Below are 11,149 nucleotides of genomic sequence, written 5' to 3'. Positions count from 1 at the left end.
CATTCATCTTTCAGGATGACTGGTATTGATTGAAAAAGAAATAGCATTTTTGGCAACACATTCATTTTAATCGCAGATATTTTTCCTTTTTTGGTGGAGTGGAAAGTGTGTTTTAAGTAATATATGGATGTATTTTAAAAATGGTAGTAATATTAATATTAATTAAAAATGGTAGTAATAATAATTAAGTAAATGGCTGAAGACTTAGGGAAGGGGGGAAGGGTTGATTTTTTTAAAAGGGGGTTAAAATATATGAAGCGGGGGGAGTTTATGTATTAAATAATAGAAGATGGAGATGATAATAGTAATATAAAAATATTTTTAAAATAATTTTTTGGGGGAAAATATAGTTTTTTAAAAAGGGGAGAGAAAATAAATAAATAAACTCTATAGAAAAAAGGGAGGTCTTTTTCCAGCGGGCCTCCCTCTGGGCTCCGGGGGAGGTGGGCTTGGGTTGGGCCTGGGCTCAGCCGTGTGTTTCCTCGCGGCCTCCGCCTGCCCTCCTGCCTCTCCTCCTTTCCCTCAGGGGTGGCAGTGCAATGGCGGCAGTGGCAGAAGGGGCAGGGCTTCTGCACTCCCCCTCCGCGATCGCTCCTGGGTCCCTCTGGCACTACCAGCCTCAAGATGAGAAGAACAAGGTGCCCACAGCAGTGATGTCTAGTGCGTAATTTTCCCCCATGGAAAGATTTCGATTTCACAAGTAACAATGAATGGATGCAAACTGCAAATACTGCACTAGGCAAGCTTAGCCATTTCACCATTCAGTTTTGCTTATTAAAAGCTGGTAAAACAGGCACACTAAATTAGGTCACTCTAGGGCAGGGGAACCTCTGGCCCACCAGATGTTCCTATTTAGCCAAGCTGGCTGGGGTTCATGGGGGACGTATTTCGGCAGCATCTGGATTGCCAAAGGCTTCCCACCCCGACTCTAGGGCACCAGGAAGCTTTATGGTGTAAATTATCCTATGCAGATTGCCCTAATTTGCATAGGCAAAATTTCCATAAAACCCACATTACTGGCCCTCCAATCTGTGCAACAGGAAGGATGGTAAGGCATCACTTTTTTCCAAGTGGTTGAAAATTTAAATTTAAAAGATGTTTGGAGATATAAACATCCATTAGAGAAACAGATCACACACTATTCACAGGCAAAAAAATCAGCAGGAAGGATCGATAGTATCTGGATCTCAAATAATTTAATGTTAAAAATTGGGGGGAAAAACAGATACTACCTATACTACTAACAGATCCTAATCCAGTTACACTGGAATTAAGAGATAACAGAAAGGTAAAAAGAAGATGGAGAACGAATGAAAAAATTTTAAATGATGAAAAGATTCTAGGTAAAGCACAGGAATTACTTAGAGAATTATTCCAAATTAATAAAGAGCAAGATACAGATAGTAGAATAATATGGGAGACGAGCAAAGCTTTTATAAGAGGATTTTATATTCAACAAAATGTGATTCAGAAAAGAAATAGAGAAAAGAAAATGGATCAAATTAGAAAAGAAATAGAAGAAAATGAGAACATATTAGCCAGGGTAAGAGGGTATTAAACATAAGTTACTTACTGATAAAAGACTAAGGGGGGGGGTTAGTTTCCCGGATCTAAAATTATATTATGAGGCCTGTTGTCTCTGCTGGATCAAAGAATGGATATCATTAGAAAATACTGATTTGCTGGATTTAGAGGGACACAACAATAGACATGGTTGGCCTGCATATCTTTTAGATAATAAGACAAAGGTACATCAAGGATTTATGAACTACATAATTAGGAATTCTCTTATTAAAGTGTGGAGGAAATATCATAGGTTACTAGAACTAAAAAAATCCTGGTGGGCAGCTCCACTTGAAATGATTTCAATAAAAAAGAAAAAATATGGAAAAACTAGGGGTAAGTTACAAACAACTTTTAAGGGAAGAGCAAGGCCAATTACAATTGAAACCATATGAAGAACTTAAACAGTTTTGTACCACCTGGCTACAATATTATCAATTATATGACAAATTTAACTCTGAAAATAAAATAGCTTTCCAAAAACAAGAATCCAAATTCCAGATAGAACTTTTGAACAATTCCCCCCCAAAATCTATCAAAAATGTATAATCTATTACTTGACTGGGAACTCAAAGATGAACAAATAAAAGAAGTAATGATCAAGTGGGGACAGGATTTTTGGATACACGATTTCATTAGATCATTGGGAAAAACTTTGGAAATCAGATATTTCACTGCATGCATTACTATCAAAGAAAACATTATGAAGATGTTTTACAGGTGGTACTTAACCCCTGTAAAACTGGCAAATATTTATAAACTAACATCAAATCTGTGTTGAAGATGTAAGGTATCAGAGGAATCCTTATATCATGTATGGTGGGGATGTGATAAAATTAAGAAATTTTGAGGAAATATACATGAGGAACTGAAAAAAAAAAATTTTAAACAACAATTGGTAAGAAGCTGGAAACATTCCTTTTAGGAATTATAACAAATGACACCCCAAAAGACATGAAAAGAATCTTTTTATATGCAACAGCTGCAGTAAGATTATTGATTGCAAAAAATTGGAAATCAGAAGTACCAACATTGAAAGACTGGCAAAATATTTTTTTTGAAATGACTGAATTAGCAAAAATGACGGCAATAATTAGAATGCAACCTCCTCCCTGGCGGAAATGACTGGCAGAATCCGAGACCAGGGAGAAGAGTCGGTGGAGGAAGATTGGAGGAAATTTAAAGACTATTTACAGAAACATTGTAAAACTGATATATGTTAGAAGGATGTTGGAATAATATTATATGATTTTAGCAGGAATGATATAAAGGATTTGGGAATAACTGACTGTTAATTGGTGAAAGGAGGAAAAGTAAAGCTAAATTATATTAAGACAATTTACAGGACAAAAATTTTAAAAGAGGGAAAGGATTTGCTGAAATAGATAATTGACTTAGAATACAAAAAAGGGAGGTGTGAGGAGGTCAAGGAAATAAGTTAATAAAAGAATAGTAATGAGGAGATCTGATGTATTTTTCTTTGTGTTTTTGTTTTTGTTTAATGGGTTTTATTTCTCTGGTTTTTTTTTTCTTTTTTATATTGAGATGTGTTGTTTTGTTTTTGTTTAATGTTTAATGTGGTATGCTTACTTTTTCTTTCTGTAATGGTTGAAACTTTGTTGTTGTTGTTTAGTCGTTTAGTCGTGTCCGACTCTTCGTGACCCCATGGACCAGAGAACGCCAGGCACTCCTGTCCTCCACTGCCCCCCGCAGCTTGGTCAGACTCATGCTGGTAATCTCGAAAACACTATCCAACCATCTCGTCCTCTGTCGCCCCCTTCTCCTTGTGCCCTCCATCTTTCCCAACATCAGGGTCTTCTCCAGGGAGTCTTCTCTTCTCATGAGGTGGCCAAAGTACTGGAGCCATAGCTTCACAATCTGTCCTTCCAGTGAGCACTCAGGGCTGATTTCCTTCAGAATGGAGAGGTTTGATCTTCTTGCAGTCCATGGGACTCTCAAGAGTCTCCTCCAGCACCATAATTCAAAAGCATCAATTCTTCGGCGATCAGCTTTCTTTATGGTCCAGCTCTCACTTCCATACATCACTACTGGGAAAACCATAGCTTTAACTATACGGACCTTTGTTGGCAAGGTGATGTCTCTACTTCTCAAGATGCTGTCTAGGCCTGTCATTGCCCTTCTCCCAAGAAGCAGGCGTCTTTTAATTTCGTGGCTGCTGTCACCATCTGCAGTGATCATGGAGCCCAAGAAAGTAAAATCTCTCACTGCCTCCATTTCTTCCCCTTCTATTTGCCAGGAGGTGATGGGACCAGTAGCCATGATCTTCGTTTTTTTGATGTTGAGCTTCAGACCATATTTTGCACTCTCCTCTTTCACCCTCAATAAAAGGTTCTTTAATTCCTCCTCACTTTCTGCCATCAAGGTTGTGTCATCTGCATATCTGAGGTTGTTGATATCTCTTCCGGCAATCTTAATTCCGGCTAGGGATTCATCCAGCCCAGCCTTTCGCATGATGAATTCTGCATATAAGTTAAATAAGCAGGGAGACAAAATGCAGCCTTGTCGTACTCCTTTCCCAATTTTGAACCAGTCAGTTGTTCCATATCCAGTTCTAACTGTAGCTTCTTGTCCCACATAGAGATTTCTCAGGAGACAGATGAGGTGATCAGGCACTCCCATTTCTTTAAGAACTTGCCATAGTTTGCCATGGTCGACACAGTCAAAGGCTTTTGCATAGTCAATGAAGCAGAAGTAAATGTCTTTCTGGAACTCTCTAGCTTTCTCCATAATCCAGCGCATGTTTGCAATTTGGTCTCTGGTTCCTCTGCCTCATCTAAATCCAGCTTGCACTTCTGGGAGTTCTCGGTCCACATACTGCTTGAGCCTTCCTTGTAGAATTTTAAGCATAACCTTGCTAGCGTGAGAAATTAGTGCAATTGTGTGATAGTTGGAGCATTCTTTGGCACTGCCCTTCTTTGGGATTGGGATGTAGGGTTGAAACTTTAATAAATATTATTTGAAAAAAAGAAAAATATGGTGGGCAAAGCAAGATGGCGCACACCAGGGTGTCGCAGAGCTCCCGAGGGTGGCCAGTATTGCTTGTGCTGCCTGACCGGCTTCCAAGCTGCCGGGACCGCTGTGTGGGTGGAGGGCACCCGGTGTATCAACCAGGGAGCCGCCAGACACCCCCCCCCCAGCGACCCCACCAGGCCGGAGCCGAGGGCATCCAGCCAACGGCGGAGTGGAGCTCCAAGGCCTGGGACACCCCACCTCGCTCTTCCAGAGGAAGAAGGAAGGGGAGAAGGCCCTTTTGGGGGGAAGAACCCCAATCTCGCTGCCACCACCATTGCGCTGCCACTGCCGAGGGAAAGGAGAGGCAGATGGAGGCCGCGAGGAGGCCTTCTCTGGACACCACCCTTTCTTTTAATCCTTCTTTCAAGGTGCTCAGGACAACTTTGTGTCCAGAGCTGACAACAAACTGGCAGTGCAATCCTATAGACATCTACTGAAATGTAAGGCTAGATGACTTCATTGTGACTTACTTTCAGGCAATGGTGTGTTGGTTTACAGCCTAAATCAAGCATTTGACCAGGTGAGTGCAGATGCTACTTAATAGTTTTTACTGAGGCCATGAAACCTTGAGCCATGGCTATCAAGGTTTGGGGGTGGTGGAGGGAGAGAGCGTGAACGTTGAGACCCACGGAATCATAAGCTTGGGAGTGTCCGGAACTATATTCACGATCACTTCCACCCATTTTGTCTTCTCTGAGAATCTGCTATTGAGCACAGAGTTTGCACCAACAAGGGTGTCAGGACTGGACAGCCTTCTCGCCCTCCCCACGTCTTACTACTCTAGGGATTGCTATTCTTGGGAATGTCAGGCGACCCCACCATCATTTTCCTTTGGATGCACCTTTTAATTCACCTTTTACAATGTCAAGAAAATAACTCTACAGTGTTGAAGAAAGCATACCACAGGTATCAAGACTAGATGCTAGAAAGTGACTGATTTGTGGCTGAAACAGAATCCACTTTTGTTCTGACCCTTACCTGTCCTTCAGTCACAAATCCACTGATATAAATTCACAAGCTGTTTCATGTTACTTTGGGTAACACATTACCTATTGTGGAGAAAGGCCTGTGAATAAAATACCTACTTCTCGTTAAAAAAGGAAGACTGCTATGGCTTCTAAACCTTGAGTTATAGAGTATTCACTGGCTGTGGGTCATGATGTTTGCATCTTGCAGGGTGATGAACCGCGCTGGTTTGTTGACTGATTATGAATGCCTGTAAATCCCACTGCTTTCCTCCTCCTCCGTTCAGGCATCCTGACATTTCTGGGGAATTCAGCTGTCCTGGCAGTAACTGTGAAGCGCTCCTCCCATCTCAGGTCACCTGAGCTCCTGACGATTAATCTGGCTGTATCTTGGAATGGCCATCAGCATGTATCCCCTGGCTATTGCTTCTACCTGGAGCCATGCCTGGTTGGGGGGCCATGCAACTTGCATTTATTATGCCCTGGTGGGTTTCCTTTTTGGTGTCGCCAAATTGCAATCCATTGCAATCGTGAACAAGTGTGACTCAAAGAAGGCTGCCACCTGGGCATTTTCCTGCCTCTGTCCTTTTGCTTGTGTGAGACAGACCTCACTGAGCTTTAAAAAGGCGGAAAAGACCTCCTGACCTATTTTGCCACAGTCCTTGCAAATAACGAGGCATTTAGCAATACTTACCAAGGTAGGGGGACGTGGGTGGCACTGGGTTAAACCACAGAGCCTAGGGCTTACCGATCAGAAAGTGGGCAGTTCAAATCCCCGCGACGGGGTGAGTTCCCGTTGCTCGGTCCCTGCTCCTGCCAACCTAACAGTTTGAAAGCATGTCAAAGTGCAAGTAGATCAATAGGTACCGCTCTGGCAGGAATGTAAACGGCGTTTCTGTGCGCTGCTCTGGTTCGCCAGAAGCGGCTTAGTCATGCTGGCCACATGACCCGGAAGCTGTACGCCGGCTCCCTCGGCCAATAAAGCGAGATCAGCGCCACAACCGCAGTGTCGTCCGCGACTGGACCTAACGGTCAGGGGTCCAAGGTAGGGAATAGTGAAGAGAAATCTGGGCAACGAAGGACCAGCTCCAAAAACATTGGAGCTGTGGGCGCTCTTTGTAGTATTTTGCCTTTCATTTACCCTCACCTGCAGAAATGAGTGGTGATGGCAACCTGGGGTGCCAGATCTCTTGCGCCCAACAGTCATCAGCTGTTCTGTGCAGTTTCTGCTACCACTTACGGCTTAAGAAGTAAGCAAGGCTTATGTTGGAGTAGGCCCAAAGGACATTTCACCAAATGGGAGGCCCCCCTCTCTTAAGTCGTTGAATCCTTTCTGCAGCTATTATTAATTGATAAACACGATAGGGGTGAAAGCCTCTCTGGGTGGTTCACACAGAGCTGAAACAATACACATTGTTCAAACCCTCCAAGTGTTCCTATTTTCCAGGGATGTCCCTGATTGAGAGAAGCCGTCCTGGTTTCTGATTTGATCCTTCAAAGTCCCACCATTCCCTATGGTATCCCTAGTTTCACTGAAGAAATGTAAGAGGGTATGGAGTTATCTGACCCCCGAGCCATCTGAAGGCAATCCTGTACAGGGATGGTTTTTTTAAAAAGTTTCATTTTTTGTTTCCTTTATATATATGGTGGGTGAAGCAACATGGCGCACACCAGGGCATCGCAGAGCTCCCGAGGGTGGCCAGTATTGCTCGTGCTGCCTGACCGGCTTCCAAGCAGCCGGGACCGCCGCCGCCGCGTGGGGGCTGGGGGCACCCAATGTATCAACCGGGGAGCCGCCAGACCCCCCCCCCCCCGAGGGCATCCAGCCAACGGCCGAGCGGAGCTCCAAGGCCTGGGACACCCCACCTCGCTCTTCCAGAGGGATAGGAGAAGGGGAGAAGGAGGAGACAGACGCCCGGCCATCTGGGGCCGGTGGGACCCAGGAGCGAGCGCGGAGGGGGAGAGAAGCCCTAGCCCTGCTGCCACCGCCATTGCGCTGCCAATGCCAAGGGAAAGGAGGAGAGGCAGGAGGAGGCCGCGAGGAAACACACGGCTGAGCCTGTAGCCTTATGAGGCTTTGCCCTCGGGTGGGAAAAATATTGCACCCGGGAAAGGGAAGTGGGAGTCAACAGACACTCAAGGAATAGTTTCGGAGAAAAAGCTTTATTTCTACCATCCATGAACTGGTAGAAGGAGCAAGTGTGATAACTCACAAAAACATGCACGAGTTCACAGTCATGTGCACAGAGTATATATTCCCCTTCTAGTTCCCTCCCCTTTCTCCTCCCTCAGGAGTCCTGCCCCATGTTGAGGTTCCTGGGCATGTACAGAAAGCTCTCTTGGGACTATTGTGGACTCTTGGAACCCTTCCCAGGAAAGGGGAATGAGAACAGTTCAGCATGTCCAAGATGTTGCAACTGAATGAGATAAAAGTCAGTTCTCAGGCCTGCTCTGACAGAGTCTATTCATTAGCCTTTTTGAAGCTCTCTTGTACAGTGGTGCCTCGTAAGACGAAATTAATCCGTTCCGTGAGGCTCTTCGTATAGCGGTTTTTTCGTCTTGCGAAGCAAGCCCATTGACAGCTTAGCGGATTAGCGCTATTAGCGGTTTAGCGGCTTTTAGCGATCAGCTGTTAAGCGGCTTATCAGTGGATCAGCTGATAACCGGCTTAGCGGCTTAGGAAAAGGTGGGGGAAAGGGGAAAAAACCCGCAGGAACTCGCAAGACATTTTCGTCTTGCGAAGCAAGCCCATAGGGAAATTCGTTTTGCGAAGCGCCTCCAAAACGGAAAACCCTTTCGTCTAGCGGGTTTTCCGTCTTGCGAGGCGTTCGTCTTGCGGGGCACCACTGTTCTGATAAAAGTAACGGTTTGCCTATGCATCTTGTGAGAAAACAGAGGAAAACTTGAGCTGTGGATTTTTAGAAGACAAAAGGAATTTTGGACAGTTTTGAGGCCTGGGGTGATTATTGAGGGGGGGTGACTTCGGGCCTAGGTGGGGTCACCTGTCCTCACCTCCTTCAAGCCCAGGCCCAACCCGAGCCCAGAGGGACCCCCGCTGGAAAAAGACCTCGCTTTTTTCTATAGAGTTTATTTATTTATTTTTCCTCCCCCTCCTTTTTAAACTATATTTTTTCCAAAAAAATATTATTATTTTAAAAATATTTTTATATTACTATTATCATCTTCATCTTCTATTATTTAGTACATAAACTTCCCCCCTTTCATATATTTTAACCCCCTTTAAAAAATCAACCCTTCCCGCCCTTCCCTAAGTCTTCAGCTCTTTTACTAAATTACTATTACTACCATTTTTAAAATACATCCATATATTACTTAAAACACACTTTCCACCCCCCAAAAAAGGGGGAGGGGCACGTTTGTTGTTGTTGTTGTTGTCCTCTTTCCTTTCCAAAATCTTTTGTTTTATTTTTATTTTATTTCCTTCTTCTCAATATATATTTTCCTTAACTCCCCTTTTAAATAAATAATAACAATAATAAAAAATTATACAATCAATCTTATCTTTATTTCTACCTCAAACCTTTCTTTCAAAAATTAAAATGGCAGTGCCCAGAAGAGAGCCCTGAACCAGCACAGGCCACTCCACCCCAGACACGCAACTCCTTCTAATTTACTTTTCCCTTATTTTTTCCTTTCGCCTCACTTTTTTATTTTCATCCTCATTTTCTATCCTTTTTGTTTTTTAAAATAGGACCCCCTTTTTAGCCTGTTTCTCAGTCTGTTTTCTCCCCCTCAAAACAAAACTTTCCCCCATACCACTGCTACAGTTCCCTCTCCCTCCCCCACCCCTTTTTTCTTCTTCCCATCTCTCCTCTTCCTTCTCTCTTTTTCTCTCCCCTCTCCCTTTCTCCATCCCACCACTCTCTCTTTAAAAAAAACACATACGTACACTCATACACACGTATCACTGTATTATACTTTGTTCCTCTCATACTAAAACCTTTATATATATGGTGGAAGCTGTCCAGAGTGGCTGGGGCAACCCAGTAAGATGTGTGGGGTATAGAGAGTAAAATTATCATTATGGAATGGGACGTCCCTATTGTCATCAGATAAATGTTGGAGGCTATGATTTTTAAACAATTAACACATTAAGGTTTGAACACCCTAATACTTGGGGGGTAACCAATGGGATGCCCTCCAGATGTTAGTGGAGGACAGCTCCCATCATCCCTGACCGTTGGCCATGATGGTGGGGACAGCTGCAAGTTGTGTGGCCCAGCAAGATGTGGCGGCCATTGCTGCGCAACTTCCAGAGGTGTCTACTGGATCGTGTGTGTGGCATTTTTAATGATGTGTGAATGACACAACCCTTCTTCTACCTCACCGTGCCACACACATTCTAAAAATCTTTCTAGATGTACCACACAAGCATGGGATTGTTTTTTGAGCCCCCCAACACGTGGGAAACTTGAGTCAAGCTAGCTCTCCCCTTTCTTGACAGCAGTGTCCTGTTCCTCATACCACAATCCCAAGCATGCTCACTAGGAACCAATTTCCACTGGGGTCAGAAAAATTTACTCCCAAGTAGAGCTATTTAGGAGGCTCAGGCCCGAAGGTGCACTTTCATGAGCAGGAGGCCTCTTTCTGACTTAGGGAAATATTCTTGCATGAGAAAAGACCAAAAGGACAGTGTGTCTAGAGATGTATTTATTTAAGTAATACTTTTGCCTGTATAATTCTAAGCACCATATCATGGGTTCCCTGGTGGTCTCCCATCTGGGCACCTCAGGACACCTGCCAAGTGTCCCTATTTTCAAGGGACAGCCCCCGATTTACGGAAGCCATTGTGACACCTCCCTCTGCTGGCTCACTGGTCACCAGAGTGCAAAAAGGCCTGGTGAACTCCTGTGGTTGGATCATTTCGTGTTTGTTCCAGGAAGAAGATAGACATGTAAATAGGATTTCTCTCAGCATCTGCATTCTGTGAGAAAAAGGAAAAGGATGGCGAGAAAAAATAAAGTGTGCCCAGTCCCAGAATCTTCCCCCTCGCCCACCGCCTGCCCCTCTGCCTCCCCCTGCGGACCCCTTTTCCAAAGGACCACGAAGGTAAAACCTTTCAGCGTATAGATGCTGCTTCCAGTCCCTAAGATTTCTTGGGAAAGGTCTCTGTCTGAGGCCTATTTTGAGGTTTAGATAATCATATCCCATGTGGCTCTTTGTTTCCCTGTTGTTTACCCAGTAATTTCAGATTTTTTTCAAAAAAGATTTGTGCACAATATGTGCTTTCCGCCCCCTTAGTGGCTGATCTGGAAGAAGATGGCAGGAGAAAGAAAGAACAAAGGAAACATGAAGGTAATGTCTATTTCCAAGGATATGTTTAGGGTATATAAGAAAGTCCTTAAAACAGTTATGATTCCAACCTTCTCTTCTTTTCCATTTAGCAGCCTTCTGAGAAACAGCTTTTTGGTGAGCAGCGCAGGCTGTCGTGAGCTTCGCCTTACAGCTTGGACTGTCCTGGTCGGCAGAGCATATAAAAACAAAAGCAGGTCACACAAGGGGACTTACTTCTGAGTTAACCCCCTTTCATGCCATGCTCTTCACTTCAATGGGCTTTACATGCACAT

General features: G+C 44.0%; 1 protein-coding gene and 1 long non-coding RNA gene across 2 annotated transcripts in view; both read right to left on the bottom strand.

Moving 5' to 3' along the window:
• LOC307212654 (uncharacterized protein) overlaps nucleotides 1-10,747 on the bottom strand; it is a 64,152-nt gene extending 53,405 nt beyond the window's left edge. Inside the window, exon 1 of the mRNA XM_079970217.1 lies at nucleotides 10,639-10,747. Coding sequence (XP_079826343.1) covers nucleotides 10,639-10,733 — 95 coding nt within the window. The 5' untranslated portion in view covers nucleotides 10,734-10,747. The remainder of the gene's footprint in view (nucleotides 1-10,638) is intronic.
• LOC307212729 lies at nucleotides 7,574-8,598 on the bottom strand. Its single transcript, XR_013837150.1, has 2 exons — nucleotides 8,406-8,598; nucleotides 7,574-8,046 (listed from the first exon to the last, which is right to left on the bottom strand). It is a non-coding gene; the product is annotated as an uncharacterized lncRNA (long non-coding RNA).
• Nucleotides 10,748-11,149: the final 402 nt, after the last annotated feature.

This window comes from Podarcis cretensis (assembly GCF_951804945.1).
Source record: "Podarcis cretensis genome assembly, chromosome: 3".
Taxonomy (NCBI): Eukaryota; Metazoa; Chordata; class Lepidosauria; order Squamata; family Lacertidae; genus Podarcis; species Podarcis cretensis.
Note: the sequence above shows the minus strand (reverse complement) of the source record. Positions and strands in the feature narration are given on the sequence as shown.